This window comes from Malus sylvestris, chromosome 17 (assembly GCF_916048215.2).
Source record: "Malus sylvestris chromosome 17, drMalSylv7.2, whole genome shotgun sequence".
NCBI lineage: Eukaryota > Viridiplantae > Streptophyta > Magnoliopsida > Rosales > Rosaceae > Malus > Malus sylvestris.
Window position 1 is genome coordinate 32869335 of NC_062276.1, and position 24835 is coordinate 32894169.

General features: G+C 38.5%; 2 protein-coding genes and 2 pseudogenes across 3 annotated transcripts; 3 read left to right on the forward strand and 1 right to left on the reverse strand.

Annotated features, from left to right (window-relative positions):
• Nucleotides 1-63: 63 nt before the first annotated feature.
• Nucleotides 64-1702, reverse strand: LOC126612534 (uncharacterized). 2 transcript variants are annotated; one of them, XM_050280973.1, is made up of 4 exons: nt 1361-1702; nt 1204-1271; nt 1013-1097; nt 64-273 (listed from the first exon to the last, which is right to left on the reverse strand). In XM_050280973.1, exons 1-4 carry the CDS (start codon nt 1427-1429, stop codon nt 148-150), a joined length of 348 nt encoding a protein of 115 aa, XP_050136930.1. In that variant the 5' UTR covers nt 1430-1702; the 3' UTR covers nt 64-147. The 2 variants fall into 2 exon arrangements, with proteins under 2 accessions (XP_050136930.1, XP_050136929.1); XM_050280972.1 differs by lacking the exon at nt 64-273 and having other exon boundaries at nt 462-1097.
• An 872-nt stretch (nt 1703-2574) lies between these two features.
• LOC126611982 (ribonucleases P/MRP protein subunit POP1-like) lies at nt 2575-6354 on the forward strand (annotated as a pseudogene).
• Nucleotides 6355-11015: 4661 nt separating this feature from the next.
• On the forward strand, nt 11016-14800 carry LOC126612535 (G-type lectin S-receptor-like serine/threonine-protein kinase At1g11410). Its single transcript, XM_050280974.1, has 7 exons — nt 11016-12386; nt 12662-12784; nt 13086-13258; nt 13393-13603; nt 13692-13929; nt 14056-14209; nt 14300-14800. The coding sequence occupies exons 1-7, from the start codon at nt 11081-11083 to the stop codon at nt 14603-14605; spliced, it is 2511 nt and encodes an 836-aa protein (XP_050136931.1). The 5' UTR covers nt 11016-11080; the 3' UTR covers nt 14606-14800.
• A 7320-nt stretch (nt 14801-22120) lies between these two features.
• Nucleotides 22121-22466, forward strand: LOC126612536 (NADH dehydrogenase [ubiquinone] 1 beta subcomplex subunit 7-like; annotated as a pseudogene).
• Nucleotides 22467-24835: the final 2369 nt, after the last annotated feature.

Genomic DNA, 24835 nt, shown 5'->3' on the forward strand with positions numbered 1-24835 from the left:
TTCTCGATGAAAGATACGCATATTGTATTACTCGTGTTTCAATTACAATAAAAAATTTCTTCAAAGAGAGAGAGCGATGGCGTCTGATTTACGATGATCGTTGATTTCCATTCCAATAGGCTACTCATTCTCATGGTCATGGCGTCATTATGTCACCGTAATTAACTCTATTTTTAAACAGTGTATAAAAAATAAAACGTGAAACAGCGATATTCCAGTGATTTTAGTTTTCCCACGAAAGGTGGGAGCAGAGGAGAAAGTGGGTAATCCAATCTGATCCAATTAAAATCAAATATAATATCAGGAAGAAAAAAAAAAGGAAAGCTGAATAGAAATGAGAATAAATTTATTTGCGATGTATTATTTACACATTATGTATTACTTTTCACACATTTATTATTTGATATTTTTAATTCATTTTATTCACTCGTAAATTAAAATGGTGTGTATGGAGATGTGTGTTAACCATTCACTTATTTTATTATTAGAAAGCGAGAACCTAACTTTGAGGTCACAATGTTCACCAAAACTAATAGGACTAAAAAAATCTCTTAAACAAAAAGAATCAAAACTAACTGAAAATAATAAAAACAAATTCACAAGGGGTAATTTTAAAATGAGTGTGATCCCTCTGTGCTAACAGAAAAGAATCGAATTAAAAATGATGACAATCGATAATATTAAGCCATAAGGTCTTCTTTCAGTGATCAAATCTTCTGTATTTAAAATGAGTGTGATCCCTCTGTGCCTCAAGTATTAGTGTGTTTATAAATTTAAATTTTCTTAATTTTACTGTCATAAACTTTAATACGTGTCAAACAATAATGGAAGTGACGCTAAAGAGATCACACCCATTTTGGATGCAGAAACTAAGCAACACCAAGTGTATGGCTCTTCGCCATCTCCTCCGATAATTTAACCCACAACACAACATCATCACTGAAGCATGAGAGCACGTGAAATGCAAAAGATCCAGCGAAATCCGACGCCGAAAAAGAATAAGAAATAATACCTTGTCATATACGGGAACGAAGAAGTAACCATTGGGAGCACATTGAGTGCTATCCTTCAACAACCCATCAACTGTCCGAAGCTCAACAAATCCCAAAATCAATTTGTTACTTGTTCGATATCCCGTATCTGGGTTTCGATTAGTGACGAAAATGCAGTGAAATTTCAGGCAGTAAGTCCAAAAATTGTTTTACCGTGATGTGAGAATAATCCAATTTAACATCGGTGGGCTGCCTGGCCTTGATCAGAGAAGAACTAGCCTGCAAGTTTACAGTGGCGATTACATACTCGATCAGGTAAAGGGGTAAAACCCATTAACTCTAACAGTGAAAAAGATGAAGTCTTTTACCTCGACGAAGCCGCCGCAGCCGTGGATTGAATCGGCGAAAGTGGTAGAGAGGTGGTCTTTGATGCCCATTTGGCCTCCCTCGTGTGTGTGTTTCGGAGTTGGGAGATTGGCGAGGGCCGAGAAGAAGATGTGTTTCTCTGAAAACAACGACGCAGATCTGACTTCCCTAGTTTATATGATCCATCACTTAAAACAAGAGAGTGAGAGAGGGAGTGAAAGTGAGCGCGCTGATGAATCAGTCCGAGTTCTGACTGGAGTTTTCAGTCCAATGCCTCGTTTTTCTTAGACGCATAAAGTGTTTTGTTTCAGCCGTTGAGATTGATCCAACGGTAATCAATTAAATTGCTTAATTAACTTTAGGTTAAATAGTCAAAATAGTCCATGAGATTTGCATAATCAATAGAAATGGTCCATGAAATTGAAAATCAATAGAAATCGTCTTGGGATTGTCCACCATCCATGATTTTGATCATTCCGTTAAAAACTGTTTGGGCAATTTTCAAATCTTTGTAACTTAGTCGTTTCTTAATCAAATAGGTATAATCTTGTTATACACTTTCCTATCTTCATTTTGATATATTATAGGTCGATTTTGGTTAATAAACGATTGAGTTACAAAACTTTGAAAATTGCCCACATAGTTTTTAACGGAAAGATCAAAATCATCGACGATGAACAATTTCATGAACCGTTTCTATTGATTTTCAATATCAAATACCATTTCTATTGATTATGCAAATCTCAAGGACCATTTTAGCTATTTAGCCTTAACCTTATTCTTGCTGCTCGCTCTCGTTGGTGATATATAGTTAGTTCCACTTCCTCATAACAGATCTGTTGTTGGTAGTAAATTGGTTTACAAGGTGAAGAAGAATTTTGATGGCAGTGTATCAAGATAAAAAGCTCGGTTGGTTGCTTAAGGGTTTTCATAGGAGCATGGAATTTATTATTCAGATATTTTTAGTCTTGTTGTAAGACACACAACAGTAAGGATCATCCTTGCTATGGCTGCAATGAATCAATAGGAGTTAAAATAGTTAGACATTAAAAATGCATTCTTGCATGGGGAGTTACAAGATGAGGTTTATATGAAACAACCTCAAGGTTTTAATCCTACATGTCCTACTCATGTTTGTAAACTTGTCAAATCATTGTACGGGCTTAAACAAGCACCAAGGGCCTGGAATTTTAAATTTATCAGTTATCTGTGTGCTATGGGGTTCCATGCTTCATCATCTGACACAAGTTTGTTTGTAAAGAAAATTGGGGCTGATATCATCATACTCCTTCTCTATGTGGATGATATAATTTTGACAGGATCGAGTTTTGTACAAGTTCAACAGGTCATTCATGAATTATTAGAAGTGTTTGACTTAAAAGATTTGGGAAAACTCAGTTATTTCTTGGGGCTACAAATTTCATATCAACCAAATGGTGATATATTTGTAAACCAATCAAAGTACATAACAGACTTGATCCACAAAGCTGGAATGAACTCTTGTAAGCCAGCCACAACACCATGTAAGCCATACAACTCATTACTCATAACAGAAGGAGTGTCATTGACTGATCCTACACTTTACATAAGTATTGTAGGTTCTTTACAATATATGACCTTCACTAGGCCAGATATTGCTTTTGCAGTTAACTCTGTGTGTCAATTTATGAAATCACCAACAGATGTTCATCTTGGAACTGTGAAATGAATTTTGAGATAGCTTAAAGGTACATTGCAGTATGGTATTGTGTATTCAGCAGCTACAGAACCAAGTCTCAATGCCTTTTCAGACTCGGATTGGGCTCCAGATTTAAACACTCGAAGGTCTGTGACTGGTTATCTGGTCTTCCTTGGTAATAATCCAATTTCGTGGCAATCAAAGAAGCAAAGTTTTGTTTCTAGAAGCTCTACTAAGGTAGAATACAAAGCCTTGGCTTAACTGCAGCTGATCTAACTTGGATAAGGGCAGTCTTGAAGGATTTGGAGTTGTTTCTGCCAGCACCACCAGTTATACATTGTGATAACATGTCTGCGATTGCATTGAGTGTGAACCCAGTGTTTCATTCCAGAATCAAACACTTGGATACGGATTACCACTTTATTCGAGAGAAGGTGCAACAAGGTGATTTGGAAGTCTCCTACATCCCTACTGAAGATCAATTTGCCGATATCTTAACTAAGGGGTTACATGGTCCGTCGTTTGTAAAACATTGTTACAATCTTAAACTTGGTAACCCAAGTTAAGATTGTGGGGGGATATTGACTAGTATAAGAAGGGTAGTATGGTCCAAAGGATAAAAATGGTGCTTATGTGGAAAACGGTTAAGAAAGGCAGTTAGTTAGAGCTGTTAACATAAAAAACTTAGGAGATATGGTAGCTTTGAGCTATATAAGTGTGTGAGAACTTTGTAGCAATTCATTCGAAGTAATATACAGAAAATCTATTTCCTTTGTTCTCTCTCTACAATTCTCTTTCTCTCTGTCTCTAAGTTTTTCAGGTTTTCTTTGAATTTCTGTGCACTGTTATCAGATACATGCTTCTGCTCTCTCTGAAGCTTATGACACTCTGAAACTAGCTTGCCAAAAAGATGTACCTATTCTTTCGTTTTGTTCACACAAACATCAATCTAAGTGTATAGAGGGTTAATCTCATCCGACTCCACGTCAGAAGTAAGTATGTGATGATTTAGTCTAGGCTTGGTAGATGTTAGTATAGAGAACGCATTGCTGTTAAGATGATACTACATGTTCTCAGAGTAGATTATTTATTGTTACTTATATAATGAATTATTATCTTAGATGGAGGGCGGGGACATCGTGATTAATTGTTTCTCACTTGAAGGTCAACTTGCAAAATTAGAATTAGTGGGATCAAAAGCATTTCAACTCCTTCAAAGGAAATCAATCCCCTCTACCAAGTGAGTTACATAGAGGATTTCATTGATTTAACAAAGTAATGAGGTTAAAGATGACTAATTTTGTTATCTGGCTGAATAAGACTAGAGATAATTCTTGGAAGTTGATGAGACATTCAGCTGCTGAGGTGGATGATGATTCCCAATCTACAATTTATCTTCAAAACGAGGAGGAAATTCCTTCTCATGTAATTTTGTCCCTTAATGTCAAGGATCCTCGCACATTGACGAAGAAGGGAAACAATGCAGATGCTCAAGTTTTAGGTACTGCTAGTATACTAGGTGATGTACTAGGAACTGAAGACAAAGAGCATATTATCCGTAGACAATTTTCAGATAAACCTGCAGGTATGGGCAAGATCAGAGCAAACAATTTGTGGGATGTTAGCAGTGGAGTAAGCCCTCCAGTGGAAGAGGCTGTTCTTTGCAAGGAAAAACATGACCAGAAGAGGAATTTCTTCTGCCTCGATGATTCAAGTCTTGAGAGTTGTCCTACATTGGTAAGGGACAATGTTTGTTATGTGTTTATATGATCTTGGGTTACTCCTCATATTGCCAATTGATTTTATTGTGAAATCCCAATTTCATCATGGTATCAGAGCAAGGTTGTCCACTTGTAAAGCCCAACGGCCACACGCGCTCCACGTCACCCAGTTGTTGTCCACGTGTAGGCTTAAAAATCCACCACACGTGCGGAGGCGTGTTGAAAGTTGTCCCACATTGGTGAGGGATAAAGTTTGCTATGTGCTTATATGATCTTGGGCTACTCCTCATATTGCCAATTGGTTTTACGATGAAATTCCAATTTCATCATCAAGTTCAGGGGCAGTAAATACTTCCTCCACGTCACAGGGCTCACAGTCTTGCCCGATTATGCTTTTGAAGAATAGTAACGGGAGAGGCTTGTATGTTTGGTAAACTCCTTTTTTTTTTCTGGTTTATTCTCCTATTTAGCGTTATGTGGATTAAGTTAATTGCTGCATGTCTGTACTGTTTATAAACTGTTAATATATTTTGTTTCTCATACGATATATTATAGAGTTCTCTGTCCTTTTTATGGGAAACATGAAAATTGTGGCATAAATGTTCCCTACTGACTATGTGTGCAATAATTGTTAACGTGATCTTCGAAGTTCTAAATTTCATCAACAGTATAATGTGACAATCTGTTTTTTTCTGACTAGCCTTAAAATTGCATCACAAACTTTATCATCTGTTCAATTGACTTTCATATTATACTCCCCTTAAGCTGGGTCAAGGCATTTTGGATTTCTCGTCTCTAAGGGGGGCCCATGCAATGGGTTTGAGAGAGAAGCGCTGGATTTCAAGTAAGCATTCAAACTTATTAGGTATATTATTTAATATAAGGTTATCGAACGTTGCATCTAAGTCCCTTTTATTTTCTTGGTGGGGTTGCCATATTTTCCTTCAGATTTTCCTGATTGCGATGCATATTTATGCCTCAAGGAAACCGAAGCTGCTGCCTCTAATCTTAAAGATGAACCGCGTCCTCCAGCCATAAGACCTTTGAGGGTTCTCATTTTATCCCCATGGAATGGTATCCGAGTTGCTTTAAATGAAGAATCTGTTGCGGTTGGAGATGCTGAAAGTTTTAGGCAACAACATGGTGTCAGAAGCGGTTCATCATCTAATTCAGAGTGTGGAAACTCTGATGCTACATTAGCTGGCTGTCATGGAAATTCATTTGATGGGTTTTGTAGCACGGAAGAGTTTTTCGCTGACAAATTTCTTGAATGAAATTCAAGGCTGTCATTTACCTTTTTTTTTTGAAAAACCTCGACCGAACAAGGGTAATTTTATTGATAACGAAAAAACAAGTTACACCTAAGGCTGTCATTTACCTATGTACCCTTATGTGGCTGATAAGGAGAAGTTTTGCGAAGTTTATGAGGGATAAACTCAAGCTTGAACCGGGCCAAGATCAGCTTACTAGATTTAAGTACAATCGTAAATTATGTTTTGTTGGAGTATTGCTCCATGCTTACAAGGAAGGTTTTCTTGAAGAAGGAGCGGTAATTTGTGCGCCCCTACTGACGGACATCTCACTGTGGACCAGGTAGTCATATTTTCTTTGGACTTAATTATGATTTGAAGTTTCGTTGACTTTTATTTTCTAGTAGACTTGTTTTCGCCGTGGTGATTAATGATTTAATTGAATGCGTCTGCTCTAATGTGCCTGGACCAGGATAAAGGCTTGTTTGAGAGGGAGGTGGCTTACATGCCGTGCCATTTTCATACTCTTTTCATGCCCTCCTGTGATGTGTGATCACGGTTAAGTTACATCAATATTTTATATTAATTTTTTTATAGAAATAATAAAACAAAAAGTAATAGAAATATAACATATTGGTGTGACTTAACCTTGACTACACAAACAGAAGAGGATTGAGAGATTATGGAAATAGGAGGGCAGACAATCCACCTCCGTTTAAGAGATAATGTGACCTATTTACAAAAAAAACCCAATGTCCCTATAGACAGCACAACAAATGAAAACAAAGTTTAGCCAAACGAAAACGATTTCACAAATCTCACATTTCTCCTTTTTTTCTAGATGGGATGCACACTAAATGCAAAACCATAACAGAACCTGCGCTCAAATCAAATATATGGATAGTCAAATAAACCTTTGGATTTCAGCACAACTTAAAAAAAATTAGACAAACATAAATTCCAATTTCATCTTTTTGTACGCATTTTTTTCTTGCGACATTCTTGGGTACCAAACACCACCAAAACTGATAAGTGTGTGATACAACCATTTTTTCACATACATGAATAATCTACCTGGTTACTAAAGCTGTGCAACTTGCTGCAGTGAAAACGTGGGGAGCATATAATTTTACGCGCACGTGGTATCAGTAACACTTGATTATTAATTTTAAGGCTTGAAGCAAGGCTGAGGTGTCACAGTGGTTCTGAATTAGTACAGGGGTTAGAGTGCAGGAAGGTCGGTTTTCGAAGGAATAGGCTAAATAGAGGTGGCTCACTGTCGGGTACCACTCAGTGAAAATCATGGGTTAGCAGATGATTTTAGTATTTTTCAAGGCTGTTTCCTGCGAGTTTAAGGTTTTGGGATACAAAAATGGTCTTATCCTGCGCCAGCATGTCTATAATATGATGACTGTTCAGAGCTACCGGACACTAAAGGAGATTTTATTCTATTTCGTTGTTATCTTTTTTTGGTTGATCTCTGTCTCCTTCTTTCGCTTAGCATTTTGTCTTCTAGATTATTAATGGGATGTTTTATGCAGCCAGCAGACAACTATCCAAGTTTGTCTTCCCAAAACTCTATATTTGGGAGGTATGTTTAGGTTGAGAAAGATCAATCGAAGAAATATAAATGGCAAAGTTATTAAAAGAGGGTTGTCGATTTACTTTTGTTTGTATTGGGTGAGTTGTGGAATGTCCGAATTGAAAACACAATTGAGATGCGCCGAGAAAAACGAATGATCTAGAATCACAACCGACCTAACAATAAGAAAGCATACAACACAAAACAATAACAAGCAGCCAAAACAGTTTTGATTCATCCAAGAACATGCTAAGAGGATTAAATAAATCATCAAAGATTGCAACAATGAGAAAGTCGGTGGATGAAAGTTTGCATTTGCTAGACCTGTTGAGGCACTTGCCTAGACCGCCTGACTCGTCCAGACCCGTCTAGATTGCGACTCACTTAGACAGAAAATAGATAATTTTTATTTTGCAATATTTTTTTTTAATAAATTGTAAGAGAATTGTTGAATACTTAAATGAACACACATTATATGCTTATTCCCCATGTTTTCATTATGTTTCAATACTTCATAATATATATGACATTCTATTTTGTAATTTATAATGTAATTATATATATTTTAAGTATAAATAGACACTTATTTATACGAAATATAATAAATTTACTTAAATCCGCCTAGTCAGCCTAGGCTCCACCTAGCTGCTAGGCCCCAGCTCGCCGCCGGACTAGTGCCTAGTGTTTTTTAGAACCTTGTCAGGAACTAAGCTAGACTAGCTTAAACTAAACTAAACTGGACTAATTTAGTGTAGTGTTTGATGTGGTGTTGGACTATTAACTATATGACAAAAATTAATATACCTTTTAATTTACAAATTGCAACATTTTTTTTCATGGGAAGTGTTTCCGCTCATCATTTTCTCCTCATGCGCATCCTTTTTTGTTTATCCCTTGATTCTTCTTTAATCCTTTGATTTATTCAACTCATATTTAAATGATTTCTATAACTCGAATGAACTAAAGTCTATAACGAAGAACTAATTACAGCAGAGCTTGTCAATGCTATCTTTCGCTTTATTTACTCTTCATACTTTGAATTTATGTTATTGGGCCAGATGAAAGTAGAAGGTCATTGTTGGACTGGGAAAAGCGCAGTGAGATTATTGTTGGAATCGCTCGGTCTTATACTTTCATCAAGAATCATGATTGAGGGATCTAAAAGCTAGTAATGTTCTATTGGATTCAACAATGAACCCCAAGATCTCAGATTTTTTACTGCGGAAAATGTTTGAGGAAGACTAAATCCAAGCAAACACAAACAAAGTGGTCGGAACATAGTAAGTGTTTCAGTATTTCACAGAGTATATACAGCTAGAAACATACAACGATTAGCAAACAATTAACATGCTCAATATTTTATATCATGTTGTGTAACTACAGTGGATACATGTCACCAGAATATGCAATGAAAGGACAATATTTAACAAAATCGGATGTTTTTAGCTTTGGTGTCATACTGCTAGAGATCGTTAGCGGCAAAATGAACAATAATTGTGATATTGAGTGTCCGTCCCTAAATTTAATTGGACAAGTAGGTAATTCATTAAACTTCTAAAATATGTATGCAATGATTTACCAATTTTTATTTCGGAATGTGTGTGCTAAAATGATCCTAATTGCATCAAATTTGGGATATGTGGATGGTCAAGCATTAGGCATAGTTGATCCATCTTCGTATCAGTCATATCCTGCACACGAGGTTTCAAGATGCATTCAGATCGGGCTACTTTGCATGCAAGAAAGTGCATCGGATAGGCCAACCATGTCGGAAGTTTTTTTCATGTTGAGTAATGAAACAACTCTTCCCTCTCCCCAGAAACCGGCATTTATATTACAATCCAGAAATCCAAACTCAGCAGCATCGCAAGGAGAAATTTGTTCACTAAATAGTTACCGATAACCATGACTGAAGTGCGCTAATGACTTAGGGTTGTATATCATATTCAAAGAAAATTTCTTACAACTGTCTTTTGTAATGTCATGTCTTACCAAGCTCAAGCGAAAAATGCTCTTGGTTGTAATTTAGGGTAGAATATTGCTTCCCAGGATATCGGTTAATAACCAAAAAAGACTACCCCAGTTACTCTGTTTCCCCCGTCTTGGTACAGAGTATTCACGAATGGTCTCCGGAAATTAACCATACTAAGAATAATAGTCAACTAAGTAATGAGCATGATGAGTGGTGATGAAGATAATTAGGGGATTTAACACTTTGAAGTAACATTTATCAACTAGGGTGAATCGTACCATGTCAACCAAGCTCTGAGATGCATCCAAATTGCCCAGCTTATGTGTACAAGAGTATGCCACTGACCGGCCAACAATGCATATCGGCGGTTTTTTTCATGCTAGGTGATGCAGAAGTAGCTCCTTCACCAAAACAACGAGCATTTTTTATTGAAGAGGAGTTATAATAAGGGAGGGTTCAAAACTATTACAACAACTTAGGAGAGGGGGTAGTTTCGAACCTAAGGCGCATGGGTGAAAATCCAACATTCTATCCATTAGGATATTGGACCACATGCAAAGTCTCCATCACCCAGTACTGAAGAAGAAAATTCTTTAAAGATGTGACATGTAGTAGCATAGAACCTCACTAAAGTTAAAATCTTTTTAAGATATTTTGAGTGCTTTGACGTATAGGGAGTCAGAATTATTGGTTACGATTGCGAATTTGCTAGGTAATTGAAGAGAAATTATACTAGCCTAGTTAGCTAATTAATTCTGTCAATTGTACGGTGGAAACTTGATCGATAACAGACATTGACATCAATTAGTGTTGAAGAATGAGAGGTTTGTGGTAATCAAACTTGCATAGCATGGGAAGCAGATAAGATTTTTTGTCTAGGTTTGGACTGCTGGGATTCATACAGGAGAAAAGATGTTGACCTCTGATTCTTTGCATGCCAAATAAAAAATCCTAGGACTTTTCAAATTGGTTTATCTTTATTTAATTTTATCACAGATTACTTTTATTATAGTGTCCACTACTAATCACACCTAGCATCTTACCACCTAGGAGCACATTATATGTTGGACTTTATCACAATAATAAAAAGTATAACTATTCATTATATATTGTATTCTATTTTACAATTTTTCCACGTGAGAGTTTTTTGGTTCGCTAAATTCGTACTTGGCTCCATTCGGAGCCAATTTAGCTCTACCATGCTTTCGCGTGCACAGAAACGTTAATAAGAATTGTCTTTATCAATCGACTGGATATAACTGGGGTGTGATCAGAATGAATAAAGTGGAGCTTTCTAGATAGGATCAGTTTGACGGAATTCGTGTCTTATCGATATGTGCGACTGGAAGTTGTGGGTGAGTTGACAGTAGCATCAACGACTGGAGCTCGCTCATGCGCTGTTATAGCATTACTCAATCTCCAAGATAAAAAAAATCCAACCTTTCTGGCTTTTTGTTTCTGCTTGCCATTAAAAGAAGCAACCTTTTTAGCACGTAAACTCCTCAATGAGAAACTAACCATGAATTCTACTAAATTCTTTTTTGTCATAATTATATTGCTTATCTTCCTTGTGATTCTTCCCTCTTCCCTTTCGATTGCCCTAGATGCCATTACACCAAACCAACCCCTAAGAGATGGCGACGTTCTTCTATCTACCACTAAAATCTTTGCACTAGGCTTTTTTAGCCCAGGCAATTCTCATAATCGCTATCTTGGAGTTTGGTACAACAAAATTCCAATCCAAACCATCGTCTGGACTGCAAACAGAGACAACCCCGTAATTCCTACTGCTGGAGCTGGGCTCTTAGCTATTCATGGAAATCATGGAGGCCTTGTTATTTATTGGAAGGACCAAAATACCCCTCTTTGGTCTGCTAATGTCACGGTCTCTTCGCCAAACAATTCCGTAATAGCCAAACTTTGGGATACAGGAAATCTTGTATTGCTTGAGAACAATGGTAGTAACGCAAGGGTGCTGTGGCAAGGCTTTGATTACGCCACAGATACAGTGCTTCCATCGATGAAGATTGGGCTGAACCGGCGGTCAGGGCTGAAGTGGCTCCTAACATCTTGGAAGTCCCAAGATGATCCCGGATCGGGGAATTTTTCGTATGAGATTGACCCAGCTGAGTTTCCGCAGTTCTTTTTTTACAAGGGTCGTCGAACCGAATGGTTTCGAGTCGGAACTTGGACCGGGCAGAGATTGAGTGGGGTCCCCGGATACGTACCTAATAGTTTCCGAAGCTTTGTGAACGATAAAGATGAGATATATACAATGCTTCATGTCACAGATAGCTCAGTATTCGTAAGAGCGGTGCTAGATGAATCAGGAATTCTTAAACGGTTCGTATGGCGAGATCATGAAAACAAATGGATCGAAGTAAGCTGTAGCCCTGGTGAGTGGTGTGACTACTATGGACAGTGTGGTCCAAATGGCATCTGTGACCCATACAGAAATTATAACTTTTCTTGCCTTTGTCTGCCCGGATTTGAACCCAAGTCCCCCCAGGATTGGTATCTGAAAGATGGATTGGGTGGATGCCTGAGAAAATCGGGAGCGTCTACATGCCAAAAAGGGGAAGGGTTTGTTAAGGTGGCACGCGTGAAGGTACCCGACTCATCTGGGGCACGTGTGAATATGAGTCTGAGTCTGCAAGGGTGTGAGCAAGAGTGCATGAAGAATTGTTCTTGCATGGCATACGCGAGTGCAGATGAAAGGGGAGGAGGGAAGGGTTGCGTGACGTGGTACGGGGACTTGATAGACACAAGAACTTATTCAAATGTTGGGCAGGACTTGTATGTACGAGTTGATGCAGTTACTTTAGGTAGTCACTTTAATTTTCATTCTCAAAATATTTTGTATTCTACACTTTCTACCGTAATTTCTCTAATATGAGACAAATCTTGTTGGATAGTAGTTGCGAGTTGATTGGCTAGCTGTACTTTGCCCTGATCCGTCTGGCTAATTACATCCCACAATTATCTCGCACATAAGAAAACCCCATAGTTTTTCTTGATTTTCTATAGTGATTTGCTACTGTTTACAGTTCACAACTGTTGAATTCGTTGGTTTTTTTATTTTTATTTTATATCCTTGTAGCTCAATTTGCAAATGGTTCTGTAATTAGCAAGAAAGCAAGGCTGGCAATTTCATTATTATCCGCTCTTGTGTTCCTTGGCCTAGTATTCCTTTTGTGTTGGTTGGTAAGGAGGAAGAGCAAAGGTAAATAAATTTTGTTTCTCTTATCTTAATTGGTATCCCTCTTGTGTTGGTCTCTATTACATCAACACTACAATAAACGACTGTATATAGTCGCTAATATTAGTTGTAAGAATTGAGATGGGTAAAAGACTTATTAATGGCTACGGGCTGGGTATACTATGAGGCCTTTTACTCACTCTATTCTGTACAACCAATGCCAACAGTTATTTGTAAGTTTTCTTGCAGTGTCGCGCAATACGGATTGTTTATGACCAAAAGGCTATAACATTGCATTGCTTGTTAATTATGTTTTTCATGACAGCATGGAGGCAGAGAAAATATATGTTTTTCATGGAAGATAGAACAGATCTCGATGATCAAAGTAAAATAAACTCAGAATTACAATTCTTTGATCTAACAACCGTCGCAGCCGCCACGGACAATTTCTCTGTAGCGAACAAGCTTGGGAAAGGAGGTTTTGGCACAGTCTATAAGGTACTTAGCCTCCTATAATTTTCCGAATCATGCATAACTTCAGGTTAACCTTGAAGCTTACAAAAAACATGACAATTCATGTTTGATGACTTTAAAAATGAATTGTAACGTAAGTGTTTGGATTATAATTTCAGGGTGTACTTCATAATGGAAAGGAAGTAGCGGTGAAACGACTATCGAAGAATTCTGGTCAAGGAATTGAAGAGTTTAAGAATGAAGTTATGATAATTGCAAAACTCCAACACAGGAACCTTGTCAAGATTATAGGTTGCTGCATTGAAGATGAAGAGAAGATGCTAATCTATGAATACGTACCAAACAAAAGTTTGGACTCTTTTATTTTTGGTACGTCTTCTTCCTTTTTTCCTTTAATTTCGTTTTGAAACTAAAGTTAAGAAGAAGTTATTTGGTCTCAACTTCCTACTGTATCCAGATGAAACAAAAAGAAATCTTTTAGATTGGACAAAACGCTTTGAGATTATCTGTGGGATTGCTAGAGGGATTTTATATCTTCATCAAGATTCGAGATTAAGGATTATCCATAGAGATCTAAAGGCCAGTAATATTCTATTGGATGCGTCTATGAGCCCCAAAATAGCAGATTTTGGTATGGCAAGAATATTTCTTGGGGACCAATGTGAAGCAAATACATATCGTGTGGTCGGAACATAGTAAGTTAATTAAATTTCATCAAAATTGAAGATACACATTGGCTAGAGCTTACCAAAATAGTAGATTAATTAATAGTTCCAACTTCACAGTACAAGTCTCACCATGATCTCCTTATACTGTTGCAGTGGTTATATGTCACCAGAGTATGCAATGGAAGGAATTTTTTCAGTAAAATCTGATGTGTACAGTTTTGGCGTATTACTGCTAGAAATCATAACTGGCAGAAGGAATTCCGGTTATCACCACAAAAAATATCCCCACTCAAATTTGGTTGGATATGTAAGCTAACTATAGCCTATTTGTAAACAATGATTTTCCCACAAGTTTATCCCCAACTTTATTCATGCTTGATTTTTTCAACTCTTTTAGGTTTGGGACTTGTGGAGAGAAGGCAATGCCTTGGAAATCGTTGATCCATCCATGGGCGAATCGTACCATGTCAACGAAGTTGTGAGATGCATCCAAATTGCCCTCTTGTGTGTGCAAGAGTTTGCTGCTGACCGGCCAACCATGTCGGCGGTTGTTTTCATGCTAGGTAACGAGGCAGCAGTTCCTTCCCCAACACAGCCTGCATTTTTGCTGGGGAGGAATCGTACTAGAGTAGATCCATCAACGAGTACTGAAGGAGCTAGTTCTGTAAATGATGTGACATGTACAGAAATAGAAGTTCGCTAAAGAAAGGCCTAGGATTATCCGACATGTTCCACAATATATATATGTACTTGTAGCCGCTTGCAAAAGACAATATACTGACCACATACAATTTGTTACTGTGTGAAGCAAGGGTGAACGAAACCATGCCTTGAAAATGAAGATTATCCATGAAAAGTGAAGCTTGTTGATGTTAGAACTCATAAAAAAAATACAATAAAGGTATAAAAATACGCCATTTCCTGTGGCGTTTGGTTGCTGCATGCATGCATTAACACAAAAGCTTGGACTTTTTTCAAATTTGGCGGACCATTTTTGATGCAGGACAAAAAACAAAGGACCGAGAAATAGAAAGAATGAGGGATGGATACCTGGGAATCACTCAACCAGGGACAACGGAAATCACTCACGTTGCTAATCGTGGATTCACTTGACACGACCAAGTCTCACACTTGATTTTAGAAGGAGAAACAACACACTTCGATTGCACTAAGCAAATGATTATTTTAATTCATTCAAGTCTAGCCCCAAAGGCTTTTGATACATCAATATTTAAAGGAACTCAAGATAAAGGAACATAAATATACTACAACTTCCTAAGAAACTCTCTAAAAATGACTTAACAAGTTCCTATGTCATTAAAATACACAGCCTTATTATTCTAATGCATACTAGTGGTCTTCAAATTGTTTTCTTCAAGGTCCGCCTCCCGCATCATTTTTGGGTCCGTTTGTTGCCTTGGACTATCTCGGACTAAACTAGATTCAGAGACTAAGCTAGACTAGCTTAGACTAGACTAAGCTGGACTAATTTAGTGTAGCGTTTGGTGTGGTGTTGGACTAATGACTAAAATAAAGAAAAATAATATACCTTTTAATTTAGAAATAGCAACATTTTTTCATGAGAAGTGTTTCCGCTCACCATTTTTCTCCTTATGAGCAAAAGTAAAGCTTTCCAATGTTGATGCACAAAACCAGCGAGACTTTGGGACAACGTAAAGTGTCAAGTTTGTGACAGTCGCTAGGTTGCTCCGATCACCTAGTGAGGATAATATCTAAAGAGATAGAGATAGGGAATGAAACATAAGATGTACATGGTCTACCCTAAGTTTGGCTACATCAACGAAGTAGATGACACGCCCCAACCCCAATATCCCCACATACCAGGGTAGGCACGTGCTGGCCGACACCCGAGGGTGACGAAGCCATTTTAAACATGCACACAAATAGAAGATGGGCAATTGGAACAAAATATGCCTTTGCAAGAACATGTTCAGAGCATACAACTACTAAGAATAATATGAAAGAATTACTAAGAAAAGATACGAACAAGCAAATGATACCTATACTAAGACTCGAGGATAATTATGCTGTAAAGTCTTGACGCTGGGATCGTATGCCTCGATTCTAACTCCTGAGAGGGCACAAAAACTAAAAAGGTGAGTGGACCAAAGTTTATAATAATAATACTAATAATAGGAAAACATTTTATTTCTGAACATAATAACCCCCTGTTTTGAAAACACATATATAATACTACATATAGGTTTTATGAAAAACCCTAGCATGCCATGTAAAACATTCGTAAAACATGTATGTAAAACCAGTGCTCAGAAATGGTAATAATGCCCAAAGGCAAATTCGTAAATCTCATCAACGAGGTACTCAACTAGGGGTATCATAGTCGCTTGAAGGCAGTACCTATCCATCACCCGAAGGTGAAGCTGTACGATACTGGGTTACGCCAGTGAACAAATATGGTAGGCCCCATCACTCGAAGGTGAAGCTGTACGACTTCGGGTTATGCCAGAAAAGAAATATATAACATCACACACCGACACTGTTTTCAGTAGTGAAGCTAGGGGTATGGCATAAATATCATCAACTTCGTTATCTACCCGAAGGCAATACATGTCCATCACCCGAAGGTGAAGCTGTACAACACTGGGTTACGCTAGTGAAGAAATATAGTAAACCTTATCATACGAAAGTGAACAACATTGTCCAAATCATATGTTGATGCACAAAACCGGAGGTCTTGGAACAACGTAAATCCAACCGTGAATCTGCAAGAAATGTAAATAACACAAGATGTATCATGATTCACCCCAAGGTTTGGGCTACGTCCACACTGTTATTGTATTTCTGAGATGAGAGGGAGAAAACCTTTGTAATATAAGAGGGGATGTGAGGAGGTTTAGGGAAATGGCCTCCCCTAATTGTGAGGGTGAGGAGTCATTTTATAGAATAAGGGCTCATCACTTATTACATATTTGCCCCTTCCTTTATTACATAATTACGTTTAAGTCCCCCGAGTATTTGTACGAGATTTAAATACGGAGGCCCTAAGTATGGTATCAATAGCTTGGATCTTGCAAGTCCCCAATGATAGGAGCATATTTATGCGCCTTAGTTAGCTAGTTCTTATGCATCTTTGTTATGTTTTCTTCGTTAAAGTAGTCTTTTAAGCTACTTTCTTGTGTTTTCAGGTTTAGCGGACGTATTACATGAAATGATGCAATTTGGAGCTTTTGGAGCAAAAAGTGAGCTTGAATTGAAAAGGACATGCTTGGAACGCAAGGTTGGGATGGAATTGAAGAGTTGATGATTTGAGGTTTCCTACTTGAAGTAGGAAAGCTAAGCCTAAAAGTTTCCATTTTGGGTCGATCTTTCCTAAATCGGAATTGGCAACCAAAGTTTCTAAAAGTTGGAAGTTTCTATTCTTGGAGGTTTCCATTTTCGAGAGTTTCTATTCTTGGCGTTGGGCTTTTAGATGACCTAAACCGAGATTTCCTTGTGGACCTTCAACCCATGCCGAACCCTAGGGCCTAATCATCTAAAATCTGCCATGTTAAACCCTAGTCCATTTCTCCTAAACCCAAGCCGCACCTAACCCTAGCCCATTGTTAAAAATCTGATTTCATTAGGGTTTCTAAGTGCCTATATATACCACCCTTACACCCTAGCCGCATACATCTCTCCCTCTCCATATTCAGAAATTCGTCAAAACCCTATTCCCCACTTTGCCGCAGCCTTCATCCATTCCAGCCACCATTCTCCACCTCTATACACCATCCTACACCTCCATACACCACCCACACACCTTGCCGCACCCCCATACCATCCTAATTCCCTTCCTACATCAAAAATCACATCCAAAAACCCCCAAAACCATCTCTGCCGCAGCAAGGAGAAGAAGAAAGAGGAGCTTTCTGTGCAGATTTCAAAGTGGACTTCTTTGGCATTTTAGGTGTAATCTTTCTTATGTCTTCGATGTTTCAATTCAATAAACTTTGTGTTGTGAGTATGAGGAACTAAACCCCCTTAGTTGGGGGGTGATTCGAAACCATGTACATGCTTGCAATTTGATTCGATTACATTCAGTTGTTATTTCATGAGTTATGGATTCAATTCGTTCATCTATTTGATTGATAACTTATTTGTGTATGTTGATTGAGAGTGCACGCTTAGTTTTCATGCATGAATATGATGCTAGATTATGAGGGAGTTTCACCTAATAGTTACAATCTTATAATCACAAGTAGAGAAGATCGCTTGAAAACGATCGCGTTGAATGAATTCTTAGCATAAGTTTCATGCAATTCATAGTAACAAATACTTCGTCAATGCTTATGTTTTTCATAGAACGTAATGATTCTTGCTTGTATCTCTATTATGCAATTCATGTAGGGAACTTGTAGGGAATGTTTTGGGTTGTCGTATGCAATCATCCAACTTAATAACTTGTGGAAAAACTGAGGGTTAATTAGTGCAATTCACTGTTAACTTGGGGCGTTGAGTATTCATAGTTTATCGGAAGAACAACTGAAAATCGTTTTGTTTGCAAGTGTGACATGTGTGGAGAAGAACCTCCTAACTAGCCTTTTATCCATCCTTTTCACCAAAATCGTTTTTACAATCTGTGTTAATTAAAGTTTCTGTTTTGTTTTCAATTTCTGTCCAAAACTATTCCCCCTTTATTTTGAAGTCTTAGATTAGTTAGAAAGTGTTTTGATTTGTGTTTCTAGGTGTTTTGATTCAAGTTTTCAACCAATTTCGTCCAGATTAGTGTAAGTGCTCAAAACTGCCCAGAAAGTGGTTTTTAGGTAGTTTTGAGCCTTCTAGTTGCTGTTTTGAGTTTTAGGTTTGTTTAAGTGTTTTGACTTTTAGTTTTGCATTCTTTGAGTCTAGTTTAGTGTTTTTAACTTTGTTTTTGAGTGTTTAAGTCAGTTTCCAAGTGTTTAGCAATCCCTCCTAATCCCCGGTCTAGAACGATCCCTACTTACATCTTTACTACAATTTGACAAAAAGAGGGTTTAATTTGTGTGCTTAATATATTTCGCATCACCCAACCGAGGAGCTTCCCTCACTCGGGAACTTAAGGGAGCACTGTTTGTACCATACTTGACCAATCTCGAAACTACTGAGCACCGGTCAACGTTATACCGTCAATGACCCAGAAGAGTTTCCCTCAAACCAGGAGGCCAATCACAGAGCGACATGTGTTGACATCAGAAGCCAATCGCAACATGACACGTGTCAATGTAAGAATGAAACTAGAAACTCTCTTCTATAAATAGAGATCATTCTCTCACAATATTTCCTAATGTCATTTGTACTAAATCATTTACTAGTACTCACTAAATGAGAGCTTGAACCTATGTACTTATGTAAACCCTTCACAATTAATAAGAACTCCTCTACTCCATGGACGTAGCCAATCTGGGTGAACCACGTACATCTTGTGTTTGCTTCCCTGTCCCTATCCATTTACTTACTTATCCACACTAGTGACCGGAGCAATCTAGCGAAGGTCACAAACTTAACACTTTCTGTTGTACCAAAGTCTTCACTAATTTTGTGTATCAACATTTGGCGCCATCTGTGGGAACGACACTTATTCCCACTCTCTTTATCTTTGCCAAGCTGGTTTCCACCATTCGTACACTCTCTTTTAACCTGGCATCCCTCTCTAACATGGAGAGCGAAGGAAGCCACAACACATAGAATGACACTCCTCTTGCACCTAGTGTGGAGCAACGAAAGAATGAATGAAAGAGGGTTGCTCTTCAAGCTAAAGTCGATGAGCTAGAAGCTCAGAACAACAAGATAGCAATGAAGAATAAGGTCCTCCAAGAGCAGTACGATAAGCTCTTCGAGACGCTCCACGAAACTAGGTGATGAAATGTACAACCCGTACTCTAATATCATTTGGCAACTTGTTATTCATGCCACCAACCAGGTGAAGAAGGAACTCATCCTCGTGCCACCAACCAGGTGATGAAATGTGATGAAAGGTGATGAAGGAACTCACCTTCGTACCACCAACCAAGTGATGAAAGCAACTTACCATTCATTCCACCTATCAAAAGACAAGTGGTACAACTTGTACATGTGAACTCCTAACATTCACAAATTATCAAAAACCTTCAAGCTTAACAACTCAACTAGAGGAGCACTTATGCCCAACAAAAGTTATAGTCACCAACAAAGTCTTATTGCAAGCCAACAACAACTTCAGTGCATGGCATACGAAGATCAAGTTATTCAGCCTTCTTGCATCTGCTTCAAACATTTCCCCTCTATAACAATGCAAACACTACAACTCGTAGAAAGCTTCACACTCTTGATTAAGACAGTGTGAAGCAAAACCAATTTATAGTGCCAACAAGAGATTCATCAATGGAGGTCAACCATAATTCTCAAAAGCTTCACACACTCTTGATCAAGGCAGTGTGAAGCAAAACCAATTTATAATGCCAACAAGAGCTTCATCAAAGGAGTTCAACCACAATTCTCAAAAGCTTCACACACTCTTGATCAAGACAGTGTGAAGCAAAACCAATTTATGGTGCCAACAAGAGCTTCATCAATGGAGGGCAACCACAATTCTCAAAAGCTTCGCACACTCTTGATCAAGACAGTGTAAAGCAAAACCAATTTATGGCGCCAACAAGAGCTTCATCAATGGAAGACAACCACAATTCTCAAAAACTTCACGCACTCTTGATCAAGACAGTGTGAAGCAAAACCAATTTATGGTGCCAACAAAAGCTTCATTAAAGGAGTTCAACCACAACTCTCAAAAGCTTCACACACTCTTGATCAAGACAGTGTGAAGCAAAACTAATTTATAGTGCCAACAAGAGCTTTATCAATGGAGGGCAACCACAATTCTCAAAAGCTTCACACACTCTTGATCAAGACAGTGTGAAGTAAAACCAATTTATGGTGCCAACAAAAGCTTCATCAAAGGAGTTCAACCACAATTCTCAAAAGCTTCACACACTCTTGATTAAGACAGTGTGAAGCAAAACCAATTTATGGTGCCAACAAGAGCTTCATCAATGGAGGGCAACCACAATTCTCAAAAGCTTCACACACTCTTGATCAAGACAGTGTGAAGCAAAACTAATTTATGGTGCCAACAAAAGTTTCATCAATAGAGGACAACTACAAATTCTCAAAAGCTTCACACTATCTTGATCAAGATAGTGTGAAGCAAAATCAATTCATGGTACCCAACAAAAGCTTCAACTCCAAAGTTTCACCTACAAAGCTTCAACTCCAAAGTTTCACTTACAAAAGCTTCACCCATAATAGCTTTACGTACAAAAGCTTCATCCATAAAAGCTTCACCCACCACAAAAACTTCACCTACAAAAGCTTCACCCACAATAGCTTCACCTACAAAAGCTTCAACCACAAAAGCTTCCCCCACCACAAAAGCTTCACCCACAAAGCTTCACCCACCACAAAAGCTTCACCTACAAAAACTTCACCCATAAAAGCTTCACCAACAAAAGCTTCACTCACAAAAGCTTCACCAACAAAAGCTTCACTCACAAAAGCTTCACCCACCACAAAAGCTTCACCCACAAAAGCTTCACCAACAAAAGCTTCACTCACCATAAAAACTTCACCCACTAAAACTTCACCTACAAAGCTTCAACATAAAAGTTTCACCTACAAAAGCTTCACACTATCTTGATCAAGATTAGGGGTGGGCAAACGGGTACATGAACCGCGGGTCGGGGCGGGTAATCAAGGTTCGGGGCGGGTATGAGCTGGTTCTTAATTTTGTAAAAACAGAACTGGGCGGGCCGGGCCAGGCTTTTGAAGTTTTCGATTCGGGCCGGTTCCAAAAGTATAGGAACCACGGGTACCCGGATCGACTCGTTTGTGATTACAATGGACGGACGAGATTTAAGATATCATCTCTCCATCCAATCTCAACCGTTAGTTTCAACCCTAGCCAATTCCACCTCCCGAGTTCCAGAATCACTCTCAGTCTCTCAGACTCTCAACTCTCCCTCGACTCCCTCTCCCTCTCCCTCTCTATCTCCCTCTTCCTCCACTCCAACTCTCAGACTCTCACTCAAAGTGCTCACCGTCATCGGGACCAACACAACAGCACCAACTCCGCCGTCACGACCACCATCAATCACCCCATCAACATCGTCGAGCTCCAACACTAAGACTCTCACAGCGCTGTCACGACCAACACAATGGCACCATCAGAATCATGAATGAAACCAAAAGGTGCTCAATTTTTCAGAGCAATGGCAGCCGAGGAAACGTCGAAGAAGATGATAGCGACGCAGGCGGAGATGGTGGAGAATCGGGTGCCAATTCCGTACAGAGACCAGTGCGCCCACTTGCTGATCCCTCTGAACAAGTGCAGGCAGGCAGAGTTCTACCTCCCATGGAAGTGCGAGAACGAGCGCCACTCCTACGAGAAGTGCGAGTACGAGCTCGTCATGGAGAAGATGCTCGCGATGTAGAAGATCTGCGAGGATGAGGCTAAGTTAAACCAGGGAAAGAAGAAGGGGCAGCCGATTCCTCTCATTCCCAACACCACCAACGCTTAGAACCCACCATCCGTTATTGGGTAATTCACTAGTTCTTTGTTCTACTTCTTCTATTTCTTGTTTTTGGCATTTGAATTTGAATTGTTGGTTCGTTGATTAATGGGTTTGTTGTTAATTGTTCAGTACTATGTGTTTTTTGGCTACTATTGTGGAGTTTTTCATGTCGATTACGGAACCTAGGGTTTGTGTTGAATTGGGCTTAATGTAGTTTTTAAGAGAAATATGTGGTTTTGTATTTAGATTTGTTCACTTATGGGTTCAGCTTGAAGAAATGATTTGGGTGGAGGGAGTCCATATTTCGGATTAAGCATTAGCTGGTATCAGTTTGGGAATTTAACCAATGTTAAAATGGGATCATGGAATCTTTGAGAACTCCAAATTTCAATGCTTTGGGATTATATTAGCTCAGTCTAATAAAAATCAATGATTTGGGTCACCCTCTAAAAGGTCGTACCCAGTGCACAAGGCTCCCGCTTTACGCAGGGTCTGGGAGAGTTGAATGTCGGCTAGCCTTACCCCAATTTATAGAGAGGCTGCTCCCAAGTCTCGAACCCGAGACCTACCGCTCATGGGCGAAGGCACTTACCATCGCACCAAGTGCGACCTCTAATGAAAAAAAAAAAAAAACATTATCAGCTTTGAATTTGGTATCTTTGGTGGTCATTTCTTTTAGATCATTTAAGGAGTCTCAGTAATATGGAAAGATAACATGTTTAGATCATTTTAGGTCATTTCTTTCATGATTATGATTAATGAAAAGATAACCTGTTTGATGATCAAGGGCATTGGGGTACTTTTTGAAGGAAAAACTGTACGTTATTATGCTAATCATCATCATAATGGGATGCCTGAAACTGTTTTCATCTTGAATGAAACTTCCAGTCAGATTTTCAGCATGTTTGTTGTTTATTTACTTTGTTCACTCGGTTTAGATGGTTTTTAACAAGAAGAATGAGTTCCAGTGGCAGAGGCTCTCTCTTTTCTTAAAATTAGGTGCAACTAGGTATGCTATCACTAAATAATTATTATATTACATAATATGTATAATGCTAAGTCAAAATGTTCTTCTATGTCCAAACTGATTAGTGTAATAAAATGTGAAGTTGTGGAAGAAAAACAGCTACTCTCTATTTTAATACTGCAAAATCTGTGCAAATCTGTGCAGATTATATATTTTTTTTCAAAAAAAAAAAAAAGGGACCCGTAGATCGGGCCCGAACTGGCCCGTTTCAATTGGACCGGGTAAGGTCCGGTTCCTATATTAAAAAATGTAATCCCCGGCCCGTCCCGACCTGTTTCTTTTGAACCCAGGTCCGGTCCGGTCCCTTCAAAATTGGACCCGGCCCGGCCCGGCCCGTGCCCACCCCTAATCAAGATAGTGTGAAGCAAAATCAATTCATGGTAACCAACAAAGCTTCAACCTCAAAACTTCACCTATAAAGCTTAAAATATATATATATATATATATATATATATATATATATTATTTTTTTTTTTTTTTGGAAATTTGAAAATTTAAAAATTCGAAAATTCAAAAAAAAAAAAACAAAAAAAAAAGAAAAAAGAAAGCCTAGGCTTCATCTTCTTTGGACTTAACAACTTTCATAACAAATATATATGAAGGAGGAGTTTTGGGCTACCACTTAGAAAGGAAAATGGTGAAGTTTTGTTACTTTGGAAACTTGGCTACTAGCAAGACACCTCATTCGTCAACTCCCTCGACCGGAGACTTGGGGGACTCTTACCATATGCTACTGCACCTTGATACTCAGAAGTCTCACGACCATTCAGTGACTTGGATTTTTTCAAGTCTCCAACCGAGAAGTTTTTTTCACTCGAGAAATTAAGGGAGCACTACCTCAACCTACATGCTTCACTCACAAAGCTTCAACATACAAGATTCAACAAAAGGAAAAATTCAAAGAACTTAGTGAAAAAGGCCTTGGTGTATTTAACACAATACGTTGAAATGAAGCAAAGCTTGTTTATTGATATCTCCGATAAGTTATAAATACGTACATATACATGAATCAAAATAAACAAACAAGAGGGAGCCTTCACAAATGTTGCTCAGGAGAAGTCTCAGCAGTCGGCAGAGCCCCAGAAAGAGGAGGCACTAGATGTGATTATTCAGAGCCTCAGTACTAGGCAGAACCCCAGAAGAAGGAGGCACTGAAGGTTGATCATTTGGAGCTTCATTACACGGTATAGCCCCAGAAGACGAAGGCAATAAATGCATTTGGAACAAACCTACAAACCTCTGATGATCAAGTAAAATCTGACCATCAGATTTCTGCAGCTGGTCAAGCTTCCTCTTCATGTTTGTAGCATAGTCATGTGCGAGCCTGTGCAACTGTTTATTCCCATGCTTGAGCCATCTGATC